Source organism: Erinaceus europaeus, chromosome 6 (genome assembly GCF_950295315.1).
Source record: "Erinaceus europaeus chromosome 6, mEriEur2.1, whole genome shotgun sequence".
NCBI lineage: Eukaryota > Metazoa > Chordata > Mammalia > Eulipotyphla > Erinaceidae > Erinaceus > Erinaceus europaeus.
Window position 1 is genome coordinate 25,421,640 of NC_080167.1, and position 22,164 is coordinate 25,443,803.

The 22,164-nt window shown below is 38.6% G+C and overlaps 1 protein-coding gene across 3 annotated transcripts in view; it reads right to left on the reverse strand.

Annotated features, from left to right (window-relative positions):
- The window catches only part of RYR2 (ryanodine receptor 2), an 820,963-nt gene that overhangs the window by 340,490 nt on the left and 458,309 nt on the right, over positions 1 to 22,164 (reverse strand). For all 3 annotated transcript variants that reach the window (XM_060191940.1, XM_060191939.1, XM_060191938.1), the window contains one exon: positions 16,902 to 17,037. In XM_060191940.1, the coding sequence (XP_060047923.1) occupies positions 16,902 to 17,037 (136 nt within the window). The remainder of the gene's footprint in view (positions 1 to 16,901; positions 17,038 to 22,164) is intronic.

Below are 22,164 nucleotides of genomic sequence, written 5' to 3' on the forward strand. Positions count from 1 at the left end.
CTTGGAAACAGAGTTGGCAGTCAGCTGAGGTAAAGAACAAACACCTCATCACAGACCCCTGCAAGCGTCAACCCGGCTTTGACCTAGCACGTTATGATTGGGCCCTCCTCAATCGCTATCGAACAGGCCATGGCAGGTGCGCCGCTATGTTCCACTGCTGGGGAGCCAGAGACGACCCGAACTGCCCCTGCGGCTACAGACAGACTATGACCCACATAGTCAATGACTGCCACCTCTCCAGATTCAAAGGAGGTCACTAAACTTTACATCAGGCTCAGCCTGACGCTGTTGACTGGCTACGGAAGAAGGGCAAACGCTAGAAGAAGATTACTCTGGTAAAAAAAAAAAATTAAAAATCATTTTACTATAAGATAGAAAGGGTGAGGAAATGAGAGAGGTAGAAGAAAGAGGACCAGCCCAGAGCACTGCTTGGTTCTGCTTGGTTCTGGAATAAGGCGGAAACTGTAATTGAACCTACAGTCTCCAAATCCTTCAGCATTCAAACTGGAGCTATGACAGACTGAAAAAATTGCTGCAACCCAACATAAGCCTTTAAAAAATGAAAAAGCTTTCTAGTTTTATTTTCAACTTTGCCACCATCTTCCCAGACGATATTTCTAATCCACCCCCATGTCAGCAATCAAGCCCAAGCAAAGATTACTAAGCCATTGGCCCCTAAGAATATACCTAAAATAGACTTCCTAGCTTCTCTCCAACCTGAAATCCCTAGCCTTACCTGCTCTATTCCTACTTTCTGGCTCCTGTTTACTAAACATTTTGCCCTGCTTTATATCTTATCAACCTTTCAGCCACCAAGTTGCAGTGCTACTAAGATTCCATCCTAACATCTGACCTCACTAATGTGTTCTGAAACCTCGCCTCTCCAGAGTCCTACTTCACTAGGGAAAGACAGAAACATTCTGGGGGTATGGATTGACCTGCCAATATCCATGTCCAGCTGAGAAGCAATTACCAAAGTCAGAAATCCCCCCTTCTGCACCTGCAAAAAGAATTTTGGGCCATACTCCCAGAAGGGTAAAAGATAAGGGAAGAAGACCAATGGCTCTGAATCCCAGTTTCAGCAAGTCCCAAAGCACTTGTCACCAGAAATCTTGTTTTTGTACCATCACAGAAAGAGAAGCGAATCTGGAAAACACCAGAGGAAGCCAGGCACTGTTTCCCCTATCAGAGAAAAGAGGTAAAAAAAAGGAAGGACAGTTGGAAGTAGTATTAGGTGTAGGTATGACTTAGAAAGAAAGTGAAGGCAGGATCATAGAAAAACAATGGGCAAAAACTGATACAGACATATAGTTAGAGATATAAAGTTAGCCCATATCTGCAGTTGTTAATGTGGGGATGATGACACAGAATTCTGCTGGTGGGAACATTATGGAATCACACCCCTATTGTCTGAAAATTTTGTAAACCAATATTAAATCACTAATAAAAGAAGGCCCAACCCCTAAAATAAGCTTTTTTTAAAAAAATAAAAGGTTTTGTTGTTTCTTTGCAAATAAAACAACTATCAATATTAAATGTTTCAGAAACTCTATACTTAGAGAATCCTCAATATTCTCCTTTTTGTTGTATATTTCTGTCAAAATATTATTTAATGTTTTATGATTTTTTTCAAACCAAGGATTCTTTGTTTTAGTTTTTTTAATTTCACCAATTTACATCCACATTCAGAACATATTCCGTTACTTTTTATCTAACTATAGGTGTCATTAATTTTCTTTTTAAAGAGGAAACAAGAAATAAACCCAGGTCTTCATTCACAAGCAATAGGGCCACTGAAAAGCCTCTGTGGGCGATTTTTTTTTCATTCTTTTAATACATAGGGGAAAGAAAGACAGATGAGAGAGAGAGAGAGAGAGATAGAATACACAAGGAAGATCTATCTTCCTTCCCTTCTCAATTTTTCTCTGGCCATTGGGAGAAGTGGATTTGTAGTGTGGGCACAGAGCCCCAGTGATAGCCCCGGTGGCAATAAGGAAGGAAGGAAGGAAGGAAGGAAGGAAGGAAGGAAGGAAGGAAGGAAGGAAGGAAGGAAGGGAGAAGGAAGATATCACAGGGCCATATTACCAAGCATGGGATTATTTCTTTGCCTCCCATGAATACTCCCTTGTGTACAGTAAGGAATATTCTACTAGCCCCTCAATACTTTTTAATATATGCCAGTATGTTAAGTGAAATATGATCTTATGATTTTAGTATTCATTTCTTTATGTCTCATGTTGGAAATCTTTTGTTTTTTACTTATGGCTCTGTAAACTACCTGTATCCAACTACTGTCTGGTTATTTTCACTAGATGGAATTTCCTTTATTTATGAATTAATAATAGGGGGGAAATAATATATATATATATTATATAACAGAAATAATATTAATAATAGGGGGGAAATAATATATATATATATATTATATAACAGAAACTGAGCTTCTCTTTCACACAGAATGCATGTTTTGCCAAATTCTTATTTATATTTTGTGATATTATTACTCATGATAAAGGTTGTACTTTTGCTGTGGTCAAAATATCAGTCTCTTATTAATTGCTTGCTAACATAAATTAACAATGACCTGCACTGAGCATAATGAAAGCAGTCAAGTCAGAAACTGCACAGCATTGTGGGTACTAGATACGCTATTTATATTGTCTCTCTTGCTTAAATGTAAGATCCACTAGTATACAATGTAAATCCTCATTGTTACAACATTTCACTGCTTAAATCAGAATATCTCCCAGAGCAAGATTCAATTAACCTTTAATTAAAAAAAAAAAAGATGAAATGTCTGTTTAAGTTCAGATCCACTGGATTTGAAGTGCAAGTTGCCCCCAGCATGGTCTGTTATGAGGGATGCCCTTCAAGAAATTATAGATGGATTTAAGAGATACTTGGGGAAAACAGAAGAAAGCAAAAGGCAACTTTCCTCAATACAGATAAGAACAAAAGATTGAGGTGTAGGAAGTTAAAAAACTCTAAATACTGATATATCATAATATAATATTAACAAATTATTAATATAATATTAACAAATCCTCAAGAACAAACATCTGAAAAGATAGAGGCATCTGGGTAGCATAAAAACAAAGAGACAGACTGGGAGTATGGATCGATCTGCCAATGCCCATGTTCAGCGGGGAAGCAATTACAGAAGCCAGACCTTCCACTTTCTGCATCCCACAATGACCCTGGGTCCATACTCCCAGAGGGTTAAAGAATAGGAAAGTTTTCAAGGGAGTTCTGGTGATGGAACTATGTGGAATTGCACTCCTCTTATCCTATGGTCTTGTCAATGTTTCCTTTTTCTAAATAAAATTTTAAAAAGCAAATATAAAATTTAAAAATGTGTGTACATCAAAGTTCTGGTCTCCATCTGCAAGGGGGAAGCTTCATGAGCAGAGAAGCAGTACTACAGGAACCCCCAAGACTCTCTCTCTCCTTCCCTTTCTTTCTCCCTGTCTATTTCTCTCTGGCAGAAAAAAAGAGCCACTAGGAAAACCTAGGTGATCAAAGGTTGGGGGTGGTGGGGTTGTTGTATATACACTAGGAATGTAATTTCAGAAATATACCTCTATTAGGTATATTAGGTCCCGAGTTTGATTCCTGGTATCACATATTCCAGAGTGATGCTCTGGTTATCCTTTTTCTCTTGTTAATTAATAAGCACAAAAAGCTTAAAAGCTATGGAAAATGTATTGGCTGAAATTATTGTGTTCTTAATTATACAAAAGATACTAGTGTCTTAGAAGCTATGAAATTTCAGGCATTCTGTCAATTCTTAACAGGTCCCTCAAATTCATCCATGGACAAACAAGATACATATAATTAAAAATACATAATAAGTACACATTTATAATATATATTACACATATGCATTTAATATTTCTTTGATACTCATTTATAAAACTAGAAGATTCAGGTATTCCCACTTTTGTTTAAGGATTCTAAAAAAATGTTTATATAACATACCAGTTTGTATGTTATACTAGTTTGTATTCTTTTTTTTCCCCATGTTTTTTTTTTATTGTTGTTGTGGTTACTATTATTGTTGTCATTGTTGTCACTGTTGTTGGATAAGACAGAGAGAAATGAAGAGAGGAGGGAAAGAGGGGGGGAGAGAGAAAGATAGACACCTGCAGACCTGCTTCACTGCTTGTGACTCCCTGAAGGTGGGGAGCCAGGGGCTCGAACCAGGATCCTTATGCTGGTCCTTGCGCTTAGCGCCATGTGTACGTTAGCCCCTGCACTACCGCCTAACCCCCACCATTTGCATTCTGATCATAATTGTAGCAATGCTGCTTTTCCATCCATATACTTGATTCCTGTTTTGTTATTTAAGGCCATTCTCCCAGGTGTAAGGTGGAATCTCAGTATAATTTTAATTTGCATCTCTCTAATGATAAGTGAAGTAGAAGTTTTTTTTTTCCTCCAGGGCTAAACTGGAGCTTGGTGCCTGCACTACAAATCCACTGCTACTGGAAGTCGTTTTTTGTTGTTGGATAGGACAGAGAGAAATCAAGAGAGGAGGGAAAGACACAGTGAGGGGGAGAGAAAGATAGACACCTCCAGACCCGCTTCATCACTTGTGAGGCAACCCCCTACAGGTGGGGAACGGGAGTTAGAACTAGAATCCTCTCTTCAGTCCTTGCACTTTGTGCCACGTGCGCTTAACCCGGTGCGCTATCTCCTGGGCCCTGAGTATATTTTTCTTTTGTTTTTCTTGCTTCCAGGGTTATTGCTGGGGTTCAGTGCCTGCACCCTGAATCCACTGCTCCTTGTTGTGGTTATTATTGTTGTTGATGACGCTGTTCGTTGTTGGATAGGACAGAGAGAAATGGAGAGAGGAGGGGAAGACAGAGAGGGGAGAGGAAGAGAAAGACACCTGCAGATCTGCTTCACCGCCTGTGAAGCGACTCCCCTGCAGGTGGGGAGCCGGGGACTCGAACCCGGATCCTTACACCGGTCCTTGTGCTTTGCGCCACATTTGCTTAACCTGCTGCACTACCGCCGGACCCCCACCTGAGCATATTTTTCATGGCCTATTCAGCACCAACTGGTATAACCATGCGATTTTTTTTCCTATGTAGTATATTACACTGATTCATTTGCAATTGTAGAAGGTATCCTGCTTCATAGGGATGGGTTTCACTTATTCTTGATGAATTATTCTCTTTATAATTTGTGGGATTTAATTTGTCATGATTGTGTTGATAATCTTCACAAAAATGTTCACTGGGATACTGTACTAAAGTATTCTTTTTGATAGAGTCTTCTTGCTTTGGAGATCAGTGGTATTAGATTTGTAGAATTTGTTTGGGAATGTTTCCCAGGCTTCTATATTTGGAACAGCTACCTTGTATTTGAAAGCCTTATAGAAGTCATTATTATAGATATCTAGACCTGGACTTTTATTCTTGGAAAAGCTTTTCACTGCTGTTTCGGTAACTGCACTAGTTATTGGCCTATTCAGGTTACCTACTTCCTCTTGTGTCAGGCTTGGCATGCAGCATGACACGAAGAATGTGTCCATTTCATCAGGTTGTCTAATTTGCTTGCATAGAGAAGCTCATAATAGTCTCTTATGATCCTTTATATCTCTGCATCATCAGTTGTAATTTCACTGCTCTCATTTCTGAATGTTGTTATCATAGCTTTTTCCTCTTACTAGGTCTTGCCAATGGTTTATCCATTTATGCTTTAAAAAAAATCATCTCTAGGTTTCACTGATCTTTTAAATCATCTTTCAGTTTTCAGGCATAGTTTCTTTTCTAAAACATATTTAAAAGGCAAAAGGACAAAGTACAAAACAGAAGCTGGAGAAGAAATTTATATTGTGTTATTCAGAGAGAGAATGCTATCAAAATATGCGAAATAAATGGAAACAATGACAAAAAGAGTAATATATCAGCATAAGCATATGACATACATTACTACATTTAAGTCACCCAACAAATTGTATGGGGGTATATTTTTACATTTAATATTTAGAAAAGAACGCATCACTCACGATTGCCTGGGAATTTTCTAAGTTCCTTAAGTTAACTCAAAGGCTTTAACAATAAATCTAAGGAGTAAGTAGAAAGGGAGAAGGGTGATGTTGATTTTTTTTTTTTTAAGAAACAGAAATACTAGTAGCAAATTTATAAGTCCATCAATGTATAAAATGACTTAGTGGCCCCATTCACCCTGATATGTTTTCCAATGGAATTCTCTAGTGTATGTATTTATTTACTTTTTTATCTTTAATTATGATAGGATAGAGAAAAACTGAGAGGGGAACCACAGTTAGTGAGAGAAACAAAGACACCTGTAGCTGTTCTTCAATGACATGAAGTATCTCCCCATAAGTGGGGACCAGGAACAAGCAGATGTGCGTGCTCAACTGGGTGCTCCACTGCCTGGCTCTCTTAGCATTTATTAAATAATTCAAACACATATTTACTTAACTTCTCCTCTAAGCATGTTTCTTCTCTAAGCATGCTTCTTAGCTGTGAATAAAAGAAACTGATTTGGACTGAGTCCATAAAATCTTTTGACTGAAGAACATATATCAGTTAGCACTTTTTAAATAATTGTATTGGGCAGTTAATGATTTATAGTAGTTGTTGACATATGGTTAATGCTTTTAGTGATTATTAACTTCTTCCTCAGTATTATAACACAGTTCAAGGATTAAGCCCCAGTTTTTAAAAAATATTTATTTATTCTCTTTTGTTGCCTTTGTTGTAGTTACTGTTGTTGTTACTGATGTTGTTGTTGAATAGGACAGAGAGAAATAGAGAGAGGAGAGGAAGACAGAGAGGGGGAGACAAAGAAACCTGCAGACCTGCTTCACCGCCTGTGAAGCGACTCCGCTGCAGATGGGGAGCCGGGGGCTCGAACCGGGATCCTTAACGCGGTTCCTTGCAAATTGCTCCACCTGTGGTACCACCCGACTCCCGTGGTTTTGGTTTGTTTGTTTGCTAGCCCCCTGTTTTAAAAGCAGGTTCCTAATCAGTCTAAATCCAGGTTAGTGAAATTCTTACCCCCTCTGCCCAAATTCAGGAAGACCCACAGACACAGTCTGGGCTAATGAGATGTAGCAAGTAGTATCTTAGAGGGCTTTAGGAAACAACATACTCTTTTTTTCTTTTGCTCACATTTAAAAAATACTTATTTATTTACTCCCTTCTGTCGCCCTTGTTGTTTTATTGTGTAGTTATTATTGATGTCGTTGTTATTGTATAGGACAGAGAGCAATGAAGAATGGGGGGAAGACGGGGGCGGGGAGAGATAGATAGACACCTGCAGACATGCTTCACCGCCTGTGAAGCGACGCCCCTGCAGGTGAGGAGCCAGGGGCTCGAACCGGAATCCTTATGCCCCTCCTTGGCACTTTGCGCCACGTGCACTTAACCTGCTGCACTACCGCCCCACTCCCAGCATACTCTCTCTTAAGAAGACTTTTCCAGGAATATCCTTCTTGTACTTCTCTCATGTCGGTAAGGAAATCTGCAGCGCTTTGAATAGAGAGCAGCAGCTATGGCCATGTAGGGAAGCAAATATTGGAGGAAGATGACCCAGCAGAAGGAAGAGTAGACAAAAAGTAAATGACTCTGAGGTAATGATGCAAATCCACTGATAGACTTCCAAACATACAATCCAATAAGTAGATACCCTCCATTCTTTTGAGTCACTTTGAGCTGCGGTTATTATTTGTAACTGATCACATCCTAATTGAGACATCATTCGATTTCAAACAGCCACTACCTGTCTCTCCGTTTGAATAGGTAAAAACATTTTGAAATCGCACCTTTAGCCATGTTCTTATTTTTTAAAAAATCAAACCACAAATGAGGAACTATGTTCATATACACTAAGTCTACAGCATTTTGTAGAATGTATTATTGCTATTTCAGTAAGCTCTAAAATATTCAGATTAATACTCACAGTACTCTGTCAAGTTAAATGGAGTCTAAGCTTAGGGATAAATAGCCCAGAAAGATAAAATCAATGTGTTGACTTTGTTGGGAAAGAGGTTTGTTTTTTTTCCATGATTATAGAAAAATCATTATAGTATCCACTGTACATGTTTATTATTCACAGATACATGAGCATACAGACCTATTAGAGGGAATGCAGCAAACAGACTATGGAAAAAGTTCATATGAAAATATAAGTAAGATTTATATTATCAAGATTTATCCACAATAAAAAATGTTCCCTCTTCACTTAAACCTTTCTATTCTATTTTTAATTTTTTTATCTTTATTTATGTATTGGACAGAGACACTAGAAATTGAGAGGGAAAGGGTTGATAGAGAGGGAGAGAGATACCTGCAGCCCAGCTTCAGCACTAGCAAAGCCTTCCCCATTCAGGTGGGTACCAGGGGTTTGAACCTGGGTTGCTGCACATTGCAACATGTGAACTCAACTAAGTGCTATACTATCCAGCCCCAACCCTTTCTATTCCCCAAAGCATACAGACGGCATACTTCTTTACCTAGAACACACAACCTGTTAAAAGAATGAGCTCAGAATCAAACCAAATGAAGACATTAAACTCCACTATAATCTGGTATCTAGTGCTATTAACTTCCTTATTGGAAAACAAATATATCCAGTGTTTAAAAGAACCCTGGTGTCATAAAATTGTTATCCTGATAATTACTGTGGAGTCTATAACAAATAACAAAATCAGATGTCTAGACTAGGATACAGAATATATATATATATATATATATATATAGAGAGAGAGAGAATATATAGAATATAGAATATATAGAATATAGATATAGAATAGAATAGGATTGGGTCATAGTCAAAGAGACAGTAGCCAAGTTATCTCGTTTGTATGAGCTTGACTTTATCAAAGTATGAAATTATTCACCTGATAAAAGCAATTAAAAATTCTAGGTCAGTGTACAGTACAGCAGCAGCCCCCAGGATATGCATGCCACAGTGATCAGCTGCAATCACTGGTACTGCATATGCCAAAGCTATAGCTGATATGGTGGATTACATCAATTGACTTACACAGTTTGAACCTCCAAGCTCAATGCGACTTGATCATGGTATACTATCTTTTTTTCAATGTAGTACTGAATCTAGTTTTCTAAGATTTTGTTCAGGATCTTGGTATCTGTGTTCAACAGGGATACTACCCTACAGTTTTCTTGTTTTAGCAGAGTCTCTGGAATCTTTTGGCATCAGGGTGAGGTTGGATTCACAGAAAGTGTTCAGGTGTATTCCCTAAATTTTCTTTTGGAAGGTGCTGAAAATTATAGGGAAAAGTCATGTGATCCTGAAATTTTGTTTTGGGGAATATTTATGAATACTGTTTTACTCTCCTTGTTAGCAACTGGTCTGTTCATCCTTTCTTATTCCTCCTGATATGGCTCTGTCAGGTTGTACAAGTGTAAAAACTCATAGTAAGTGTAAGAGTTTATAGTTCTATGAGTATAATTTTAAGCAATTTAAGTTATAAGGAATTTTAATATTTTGGGAACATTTCATTCTTTATATAAATGCATTATCATCTCTTTTTTCCCCTCTCTACTGGATGATTATTTATCTAATATCTCTTTTCTATATGTATGTAGACACTATTCTGCTTCAGCAGAACTATCATTTAATTAGTAAATATTTATTGAGTGCATACCATGTATCATCAATTAAGCCTAGAAGATACAAAAAACCAGGAAAGTGTTATTTAGTTACATGTGCATAACTAAAAAAGAAATAAATTAAATGTTGTCATGCACATAAATTGTTTGATGCAGGCAGAAAATACAGAGAAGAGGAGAGTGAAGAAGACCATACATGAAAACTTCCTTGAATGAACTGTGGGTTGGGCTTGAACCTGGTTCTCACACGTGGCAAAGCAGTACACTATCCAAGTGAGCTATGTTGCCATCTCGATACACATAAATAATAAGAGCCAAGAAGGGCAGAGAGAAAGAGGGGGGGGGGAGAGAAGTATTTAATCATACTCAAAACTTCAAAAAGAGAAATTTTTGGAATACTAGCAAAGCTCAGATCAAGATGTCACAGAGGTGTGAATATCCAGAAATGTTCAGGAAACTGTTATCATAGTGAAAGGGTAAAGATAGGGGTGTATAAAAAAAGTTAGATTGACAGAATTAGTCATGGTCTATTGAAAAGCTAAAGACTAACTTTCAGCAATGATTGGCAAAATATGAAGAATTTCATAACAAGTGATTATTCACTATAATGCATTAGACAAATCTAGAATGTTGATGGTGAGTTTGTGAAGAGAAAGACCATTCCCATAGAACCTGTGTTTTGGCAAATACTATAAATGAGCCACTGAAATTCTTCTTTTCAGGCTACCATTTCAAGAATATTTCTAGCAAGTAACTGATTCTAGAAGAAAGATGGTATCTTTATGTTGAACAAAGGCAGGATGGCGTATTTCCAGTGTAACTGACTTGGCTCCTCTCATCTTAAGATTCTTTTTTTTAATTTATTTTTTATTTAAGAAAGGATAAATTAACAAAACCATAGGGTAGGAGGGGTACAACTCCACACAATTCCTACCACTCAATCTCCATATTCCCATCCCCTCCCCTGATAGCTTTCCCATTCTCTGTCCCTCTGGGAGCATGGACCCAGGGTCATTGTGGGTTACAGAAGGTGGAAGGTCTGGCTCATCTTAAGATTCTAACTCAAATCTATCACATGCACAACTCTCAGTTTTGCTGAGGGTTAGCTTTGAAGTTAACGGAAGCATTTAGGTGTGATATTTGGTACCTGATATAAGACTGGTCACAAACTCCCCTTAGCAAGCCTCTGTAAACCCATCTCTATGTTTGAATAGAACAAAATACTTTAAACTACTCTATCTTCAGAGAAGGATAATCAAAACATAGATTGCTAGGACATATAAACTCTGAGGTTAATTAGAGATACAATAAACATAGACTTGGGGGATGGAAAAATTCCATTCCAAAGTTTTAAGTTCCCTTATTATCCAATTGATTTCTTATTGCAGTTGACTTCTCTCTGTCTCTGCCTCCTGCTTCACAGCACATTTGATTTTGCAATAAACTTCGATTCTTTTTAACTTTCTTTTTTAAAAAAAAAAAGATTTTATTTATTTATGAGAAAGATATTAGGAGAGAGAAAGAACCAGACATCACTCTGGCACATGTGCTGCTGGGGATCGAACTCGGGACCTCATGCTTGAAAGTCCAAAGCTTTAGCACTGCGCCACCTCCCAGACCAATTCTTTTTAATCTTTACCTTTGAGAATTCTTATCACAAACCCATGAATAGCCATCAACCACATCAAACTGGTCCCTCCACATTATGCTGTAAGAATCATAACCCACGAAATCTCTGCTCTAATAACATCCATCTCCTGGCTGTTGTCATTAGCTTGAGAAATAAAATAAATTTAGATTACTGGGTAGATTGTAAGTAGAGTAAAATCTCAGGTCCTTCACCTGATCTTGATAATAGACAAATAGTTCAGGTCAAAAGTAATAAGGCAATATGATTGCACAGAGACAACAAAATACAGCATAAACCACCACAAGAGTTGTTTTCCTGTCAAACCTACTTTGCAGTTACAAATGAAGATCTGAAAAGGATTAGAGAAGGAAGTTGGGGAGCCTAAACAAGGTAGGATTGTGAAGAGTTAGGAGTGGTACTTGTGGCTCTTCAGAATCAAAAGGGAAATATTTAATATACAAGCATACAAACAATACTCTAGATGAGTCTCCTTTACTCAAAGGCAAAAAATGTATGGCTCTGGTCTCTTGGCATTCACTTGCATATAGAGTGAAACTGGGGGAAAGAAGATTGAATTTACACATGTTCTTTTCAACTCTTAGCTTCTTCCCTGGAGAGTTAAAAAAAAAAAAGGGTCCATCAACATCAGAGGCTACTTCTACTCACATACAAAAATTGTCTATGTTAACATTTTTTAAGATAGTTTTTTTATGCTTTATTAGAAAAAGAATGGTTTATAAGACATTCAAATTGTTGAGTCATAGCAGACTGGGACTGTGGCAATCCCAGGACTACCAGTTCACTTCTGTGGAGGTTTGTCACAGAACTCCTTGAAAGAATTACAAGACAGACTCTATAATTGGTACACAAATTCCAATTTTTTTAAAATTTCTTTATTAGGGAATTACTGTTTTACATTCAACAGTAAATACAATAGTTTGTACATGCATAATATTTCTCAGTTTCCCATATAACAAGACAACTCCCACTAGGTCCTCTGTCATCCTTTTTGGACCTGTAGTCTCCCACACAAACTCCCCAGAGTCTTTTACTTTGGTGAAATACACCAATTCCAGTTCAGGTCTACTTGTGTTTTCTCTTCTGATCTTGCTTTTCAACTTCTGCCTGAGAGTGAGATCATCCCATAAATTCCAGGAGAGGAATTGCAGGATCATAGGGTAGGTCCATTTCTAGCCTTCTGAGAGTTCTCCAGACTGTTCTCCACAGAGGTTGGACCAATTGACATTTCCACCAGCAGTACAGGAGGGTTAATCTGACCCCACAACCTCTCCAGCATTTGCTGCTGTTACCTTTTCTGATGTATGACATTCTCACAGGAGTGAAGTGTTATCTCATTGTTGTCTTTATTTACATTTCTCTAACAATCAAAGACTTGGAGCATTTTTTCATGGGTTTCTCGGCCTTTTGGATCTCTTCAGTGGTGAATATTCTGTCCATGTCCAATCCCCATTTTTGCATGGGGTTATTAGTTTTCTTGTGGTTGAGTTTGGAAAGCTCTTTACATATCTTGGTTATTAGCCTCTTGTCTGATGTATGGCATGTAAAGATCTCCCAATTTGTGAGGAATCTCTTCTTTTGGGTAGTGGATTCTATTGCTGTGCAGAAGCTTTGTAATTTGATGTAGTCCCATAGGTTTATGCTTGCCTTAGTCTTCTTTGTAATTGGATTTGTTTCACTGAAGATGACTTTAAAATTTATGTGGAGGGAGTCGGGCGGTAGCGCAGCAGGTTAAGCGCACATGGCACAAAGTACAATGATCTGTGTAAGGATCCCGGTTCGAGCCCCCGGCTCCCCACCTGCAGGGGAAGTCACTTCACAGGCAGTGAAGCAAGCAGGTCTGCAGGTATCTGTCTTTCTCTCCCCCTCTGTCTTCCCCTCCTCTCTCCATTTCTCTCTGTCCTATCCAACAACAACAACATCAACAATGACAATAACTACAACAACAAAACAACAAGGGCAACAAAAGGGAAAATAAATTTTAAAAAATTATGTGGAAAAGAGTTCTGCCAATATTTTCCTCTAAGTATCTGATAGTTTCTAGTCTAACATTCAAGTCCTTGATCCACTTGGAATTTACTTTTGCATTTGGTGAAATATAGTGGTTCAATTTCATTCATCTGCATATATCAACCCATTTTTTCCAACACCATTTGTTGAAGAACTCTGCTTTCCCCATTTAATAGTCTGGGCAACTTTGTCAAAGATTAGATGTCCGTAGGTGTGGGGGCTTACTTCCAGGCTGTCAATTCTATTCCATTGGTCAGTGTGTCTATTCGTGTTCCAGTACCAAGCAGTTTTTATTACAATGGCCCTATAATACAATTTGAGATCTGGGATTGTGATGCCTCTGGTTCTGTTATTTTTTCTCAAGATTGTCTTGGCAATTCTAGGTCTTTTCTGGTTCCAGATAAGCATTTGTAGCAATTGTTCTATTCTCCTAAAAATGTGTTTAGGATCTTGATGGGGATAGCATTACATTTGTAGATGGCTATGGGTAGTATATTCATTTTGATGATGTTAATTCTTCCTACCCATGAACCTGGAATACCTTTCCACTTCTTTGTGTCTTTTTCAATTTCCTTGAGTAGTGACTCATAATTTTCAGTATACAAGTCTTTCACTTCTTTGGTTAGGTTTATTCCTAGATATTTTATTGTTTTTTGTTGCTAAAAGGAATAGATTTCTGGATATCAACTTCTAACTTAGTGTTTGAATAGATGAATGCCACTGACTTTTGAATGTTATTTCTATAATCTGACAGTTTACTGTATTACCTGATGATTTCCAAAAGCTTCTTCCTGGATTCCTTAAGTTTATCTATGTATACTATCATGTCATCTGCAAACAGAGAGAGTTTGACTTCTTCGCTTCCAGTCTGTATCCCTTTAATTACTTGCTCCTGCCTGATTGCTATGGCAAGAACTTCCAACACTATGTTGAATAATAATGGTGATAGTGGGCAGCCCAGTCTAGTACCTGGTCTGAGGGGAAATGCTTCCAGTGTTTCGCCATTGAGTATGATATTGGCTGTAGGTTTGCTATATATAGACTCCACTATCTTCAGGAATTTTCCATCTATTCCTGTTTTTTGTAGTGTTTTGATCATAAAGGGATGTTGTATTTTGTCAAAGGCTTTTTCTGAACCTATTGATATGACCATGTGATTTTTGGTCTTGCTTTTGTTGATGTGGTGGATCATGTTGATTGATTTATGTATATTAAACCAAGCTTGCATCCCTGGGATAAACCCTACCTGGTCATGATGAACAAACTTTTCAATATACTGCTGTATCCGGTTCGCTAGAATTTTGTTCATTATTTTAGCATCTATGTTCATCAGAGATATTGGTCTGTAGTTTTCTTTTTTGGTTGTGTCCCTATCTGCTTTTGGTATCAAAGTAATGTTGGCTTCATAGAAGCTGGAAGTGAGTACTCCAGTGTCTTCAATCTTCTGGAAGACTTTTAAAAGTAGAGGTATTAGTTCTTCTTTGAAGGTTTTGTAGAATTCATTTGTAAAACCATCTGGCCCAGGACTTTTATTCTTGGGAAGGTTTTTTATAACTGTTTCAATATCATTAGCTGTGAAGGTCCTGTTCATAATATCTAGTTCCTCTTTATTTAATTTTGGAAGTTTGTAGGTATCTAGGAAATTATCCATTTCTTCCAGGTTCTCTAGCTTGGTGGCATATAGTTGTTCACAGAAGCCTCACATGATATGTTGAATTTTTACAGTGTTTTTTATGATATCTCCTCTTTCATTTATGATCCTATTTATTTGGGTCTTCTCCCTTTTTTGTTTTGTGAGTCTGGCTAAAGGTTTGTCGATTTTGTTCACTCTTTTGAAGAACCAACATTTACTTTCATTGATCTTTTGTATGGTTTTCTTATTTTCAGTGTTATTTATTTCTGCCCTAACTTAAGTTATTTCTGTTTTTCTGGTTGCTTTAGAAAAAGCACAAAAAACAGCTTGATCGCACATCTTAAAGACGAAGAAGAAGGAGGAGGAGGAGGAGTAAGAAGAGGAAGAGAAGGAGAATGAGATGGAGAAGAAGAAGAAGGAGAAAGGAACCCTAAAACAACCAATTTATTTTATTTTTTAATTATTTTTATTTATTTATTCTTTTTGTTGCCCTTGTTTTTTTATTGTTGTAGTTATTATTGATGCCATCGTTGTTGGATAGGACAGAGAAAAATGGAGAGAGGAGGGGAAGACAGAGAAGGGGAGAGAAAGACAGACACCTGCAGACTTGCTTCACCACCTGGGAAGCGACTTCCCTGCAGGTGGGGAGCCGGGGGCTCGAACAGGGATCCTTAACAACCAATTTTTTTTATCACAGTTGTGAGATAGAAATCATGCAGAAGTGGAGATAAAGCTAAGGGGAGCTGAAAACCCAGAGGCCTTCCTGTGTGGCTGTCTCTTTTTCTTAAACCCTGTCTATGTCACATCTGGGCTAGCTTCCTGTTGGTCTGCTGAAATTGCCAGATGCGTAACTTTTTTTTTTTCTTTCCTCCAGGGTTATTGCTGGGCTCGGTGCCTGCACCATGAATCCACCACTCCTGGAGGCCATTTTCCCCCCTTTTTGTTGCCGTAGTTGTTGCAGCCTCGTTGCGGTTATTATTGCCATTGTTGACGTTGCTTTGTTGTTGGATAGGACAGAGAGAAATGGAGAGAGGAGGGGTAGACAGAGAGAGAGAGGGGGAGAGAAAGATAGACACCTGCAGACCTGCTTCACTGCCTGTGAAGCAACTTCCCTGCAGGTGGGGAGCCGGGGGCTCGAACCGGGATCCTTATGCCGGTCCCTGTTCTTTGCGCCACGTGCGCTTAACCTACTGTGCCACCGCCCATCCCCCAATGTATAACTTTTTTAAAAGTGCTCCCAAAAGCTCCTTTGTACTTTTAACCCATCCCATTCCTACTTTCTATGCAACATTTAATTTCTTTCTCACTGGCATGGAGAACATGTGTGCAGGTTTGGTTGAACTAAGTGTCTGTGTTCCAGTCGCTTATGTTCTTGGCCTGGCTCTCCCTGTGTCTGTCCTGCACTGAACCCAGCATGTCAACCATAAAAATAGGAGTATTTCCTTTGCTTTTACCAAGCACAGTCTGTAAAATTTCTTCTCTCCACCTGCTAGATTCCATGCCATTGTCTCAGTGACCACCAGGCAATTCCTTCTGACCTAAACAACAGTATCCTGGATAGAGAATTTCTCTCTTATTTTGCATCTCTTTTCACCTAGATTGGGCCACTTGCCCTTAAAAGGTAACACCTGTCGTTCTGTATATATTCTTTTATCACCTCACACAGATGCTAACATATTCACTTACAGACAACTAACTGCCTTGTTAGCTTAAATTGCTGATGTAATGCAAATTTCTCCTCTGGGAATTAGACACCTCAACCCCAAGCCAGGTTGAGAAAATTCAACAATCCATCCTACATTGGCCTTTTTTCTCCTGGCCACTTTGACATGAACCTGAAATTCAGATAAAGTTGTATCCTTTTCCCGCACACAAAGATGGGGTTTTTAAGTTGATCTCTATCAGGAACTATTTTATAGACAACTCCTGTAACTATTACCTGAGCCTTTCAGATAGACATATACCAGTTGCCTTGCAGCCTGAACATACTTCTTACCTAGCAGTTCATACAGCGAGTTCAGAATTGATTTCCAAGATTCCCCTGCTTCTCTCCCAGCCACGTCGGCAAAGTGTGCGGCACTGCTGTAGACATGCAGTCTGTCTATGCACTCCAGCACAAGGTTGATCATTCCCTGCAGGGATAAAAAGCATCACCATCAGAGGCTAATCCTACCCTCAGATAAAAATTTGCTAAGTTGATAAGCATTGTTTAAGTCTGTTTTTCTTTTAATGTTTTATTAGGAAAATGGTTCACAAGGCCGTTGTTGTCACATGGGAACAATTTCTCATCCTTCTGTGGTAGATTGCCTACACACCAATCCCGACACCAATTTAGGTCCTCCTCCGCCATTGTGCAGTGAGTACCCAATGTTCTCAAAGTTCTCTCCCTCTAGCTCTCCACTCCCCTAACCCCCAAAGTCCTTGGTCTTGCTGTCATAGGCCTGTCTTACAACAAAAACTTTCAACTATAAAGAAAATTGAAACGATTTATTCAGAGGACAAGGAGAAACACACTTGCATGTGAAATGAATTGGTCTTGAAATAATGAAAGTTGATTTGAAAACCTGAGTGCTGTTTTCAAAAAGAAGCAGAACAGTATTAAAATGCCTTCTTCCCATCCGACACCATCCTCTGACACACACATCTCCCTACTACCGCATGATCAGAACGCTCTGTGTTCATGCCTTACGCTTTCAAGGATGGAGCTGGGCTTTAAAAAAAAAAAAAAAAAAAAAAAATATATATATATATATATATATATATATATTTATGTGTTGCTCTAAAAAAAGTGCCTTCTTCATATTTATATGTTGCTGTGGCATAAAATAATTACTTGGTCATTATCTGGCTATCCTGGACCCGAGAACCACTGCATGACCAAGACCCTATGAAGCCATGCCAGCCTTTACTTTTGTAGATCACAAAGTAAAGTGATACATGTAAATTAGCCAGTTGCAGAACTACTGAGTCTTTAAAATCAATGATCACCCATGGTGACTCTCTGACTGTAGCCCAGCTATAATCATGCCACTGGCCTGGGGGTGTGGAGTGCGGGGGGTCTTATAAAGTATTTTGACCCCATTCTTAAACTTTCTGTTTACTCTTGGCATCTACTGTGATTCCAACATCATGCTGGGGATTGATTCTCTCACCACAATCTGTCCATTTGACTAACCCCTTGTAAATTTATACTCCTCCTTTTTTGTATGCTGACCTATTTTTTCTTCCCTGCCATGTTGTGTGTCCTACTACTATCTTGGACTTCATCTGGAGTAACATATATGATCCCATATGTTTTACTACGTTTGTAATTATACTAACCAGAGCAATGAGTTGGTTATTGTAGTATTTTATTATAACTAAGTCAAGGGATCTTTGACAGGTATCCCAAAATAAGGCATTCTGGTATAAGGACTGTTTGGATGTGAAGATAATTGAGAAAAAGAAAGGTAAGGAAGGAAATCTTCCTTCCCAATCGTCTCCAACCAGAAGGGCAGGAAGAGTCTTAAGGAGATCCTTTTTTTTTAAGGAAACATTGACTAACCCATAGGATAAGAGGGGTACAACTCCACACAATTCTCACCACCAGATCTCCGTATTCCATCCCCTCCCCTGATAGCTTTCCTATTCTTTATCCCTCTGGGAGTATGGACCCAAGGACATTGTGGGATGCAGAAGTGGAAGGTCTGGCTTTTGTAACTGTTCACCCGATGAACATGGGTGTTGACTGGTCAATCCATACTCCCAGCCTGCCTCTCTCTTTTCCTACTCAAATCAGTCAAGAGACTGGCCCAGAATTATATACGCAACAAATTTACTAACTAGTCCTTGTCTTCCATTACTTTTCCTTATATTACTTTTCCCTCCCACAATCTAGCACAGAATTCTGTTTTTTAAACATATATGTTTATTTATTACTGGATAAAGACAGAGAGAAATTGAAAGGGGATAGAGGAAAGGGAGACAAAGAGATACTTGCAACACTGCTTTACCACTCATGAAGCTTCCCCCCCCCGCAGGTGGAGAGCAGGGGGTTTGAACCTAGGTCCTTGTGCACTATAATATGTGCATTTAACCAGCTATGCCACAGCCTGGTCCCCTAAAATTCTTTATCTTGTTACTATTAACAAATCAATTTTCTCTCAATCAATTAAGAGGCTATGTAAGACCAAGTTCTAATCACTCCTTTTAGTTACACATTACTGAGTATTCACATATGTATGTGCAATTAAATTAGTAGTAAACTTCTATTAGATTTGGAAGTCGAATTTATAGAGCCCCACTCCATAAACCCAAGATGAGCAGAGGAAAATGACTTTTTCCCCCTCCCTACATAAACATAAAGACAGATCTGCTGTGGCAAAAATTCCCAAGTATGGCTTTTACCTGGTGTGGGATAGAGCATTTCAAAAAAACATTCCCTGAGCTAGAAAAATCTCAGGCTCTAGACTTTGACTTCCCCAGGACAGAGACAACTAGAATCCTGCCAGAAGAGTTTATAGTGCTTTTAGTTCTCACCACAGGTAACAGAGACACCAGAGTAGTGAGCTTTGATGTAGAAAACTCTCCGTAGTAATTAAGTTAGATAAAACAGAAAAGGTTTTGTAATTGAACAAGAATAAAATGGGAAAAAAAAAGTACCTATCCCCACACCTAGTTACTGAATTAGATAAAACAGGAAAAGGCATATTAAGCAATTCTAAAGGAATGTAATCTCAAAAGGCTAATGAAATTTGTACTTAAAAAGATTCCACCAAATGGGTAAATAAGCTTTCGACCAAAACCTTTCTTACCCCTGGTTCCAGTTTGCTACAAACATGTCTCTTGCTTGGGGTGTGTATGGTAATGTATCTGAATCACATTTCTCTTGATCTTTTCTGTTAATTTCAATACCATTCCAATGGTCAGATCTTCCTTCCTGACCTGTCCACTTCACATCTCATTTGCAGAAACTCTATAAATTTACTCTCTCCTAACCCTGTCTGCCAATTTATCCTCACTGCCCTGTGACCTACATATCCTACCATCATTTATGGCCATTACTTCAAGGTCTGTATTCCTTGACTAGATCTCATTCTGATCACAATTATGACTTTATATAAAACTAAATACCCCACAACTTAAACAAAGATTTAAGAAGAGATATACTTGAAGTAAATAATGATTTCAATACAGAACTCTGTAAGATCTTATCTCAATTTGAAATGATGCTTTTATCATTATAGTCAGGACAGGACTATCAAAATATGTAAAGCAGACGAAAGTAAAAGCTAGTACGAGTTAACGAATCAGAGGCAGGAAGAAAGACATAGCATCATGGCCATGCAACTAGTAAGTGGTGGCTGTGCAACTAGTAAGCACACAAATTACTATGCACGAGAGCCCCTGGTTTAAGCCCCTGATCCCCACCTACAGAAGGAGCTTCATCAGCAATGAAATATGCTGCAGGCCCCTCCCTCTTTCTCTCCCTCCCTCCCTCCCTTTCCATCTCTCTCACTACTTCTCTCTGTCTCTATCATAATTAAGAAAAAAATAATTTCATACCTGCAGCTCTGAAGTCCCAGTTTCAACACCCTGCACAACCATAAGCCAGAGCTGAGCAGTGCACTGATTTCTCTCTATATATCTATCTCTCACATTTAAAAGTAAATTTTTTAAAAAAGAGTTAATTAATAAGGTACACCTGCCAAAGATGTACCACTATCAAAATGTCAATCAATCCTACTTATAAAATTTCCTTACTTAAAAAAATATTTTACTAGTGGGAGTTGGGTGGTAGTGCAGCTGGTTAAGTGTACGTGGCGCAAAGTGCAAAGATGGGCTAAGGATCCCTGTTTGAGCCCTTGGCTCCCCAACTGTAGGGGAGTCGCTTCACAGGCGGTGAAACAGGTCTGCAGGTGTCTATCTTTCTCTCCCCCTCTCTGTCTTCCCCTCCTCTCTCCATTTCTCTCTGTCCGACAACTACAACATCAATAACAACAATAATAACTACAACAATAAAGCAAGGTCAACAAAAGGGAATAAATATTAAAAAATATATTTTACTAGTAAGTTAATAATGGTTTACAAGATGACAGGGGTATAAGTTTCACACCGAACCCATCACAACAGTTCTGTGGTATCACTCTCCCCAGGATAATCAACATGGTTTCTGAAGTCTTTTATTTTTTACTTTATTTTTCTACCAGAGCACTGTTCTGTTCTGGCTTATGATGGTGCTGGGAGACGTTTGGTGCCTTCGGCATGAAAGGCCTTTTGAACAACCATTATGCCACCTCCCCAGACCTCACATAGTCTTATTAACAGTTTGGCTATACTTCCTTTAAAAAATATTTTATTGGGAGTCAGACTGTAGTGCAGCGGGTTAAGCGCAGGTGACGCAAAGTGCAAGGACCGACGTAAGGATCCTGGTCCGAGCCCTGGCTCCCCGCCACTTTACAAGCGGTGAAGCAGGTCTGCAGGTGCCTTTCTCTCCCCCTCTCTGTCTTCCCCCTCCTTTCCCCATTTCTCTCTGTCCTATCCAACAATGATGATGGCAACAATAATAACTACAACAATAAAACAACAAGGGCAACAAAAGGGAATAAATAAATAAATAAATATTTTTTAATTAAAAAATTATTTATTAATTAATGAGAGGGACAGAAGGAGAGAGAGAGAGAATGGGCACCAGACATCTCTCTGGGACATGTACTGCCAGGGATTGAACTCAGGACCTTATACTTGAGAATTCAATGGTCTATCCACTGTGCCACCTCCTGGACCACTCTGACTACACTTTTTTTATTTTGAAAAGCTCATGTTTCAATTCTTTCTATTATGCATAGGTTAGATAAACCATCCAGTAGTTCTCTTTCAGAGTAACACGAGTCATTTGGTAACAGGTATAATCTATAGCAATAAAAATCCAGGAGCACAAAGAACTAAAAGGTACAATGGCTTTCCCTCTCCCTCACATTTCTTTCTTAAATGCAGTCAGGGGGGTGGGAAATAGCCTAAGCATTATGCAAAATCTAATGACTTTTATCTAATAATCATACTGTTACACCACTTGTAATTTGGCTGAGTTTTGGTTTGTTTCACACAGCAGAACAGGAAAGAACTACCCTGCCTTTTTCTAGTGTATAAACCTCCTACTGTCTGCAGATAGCATGGAAGAAGATTCAAGAACTATCTCCCAGGCTGTAGTTCTAACAGTATTTTTTCTTTCCTTTTGTTCTAGCTTGTCTAAGTTTCATTCTCTTCGTTATTAATGGAAA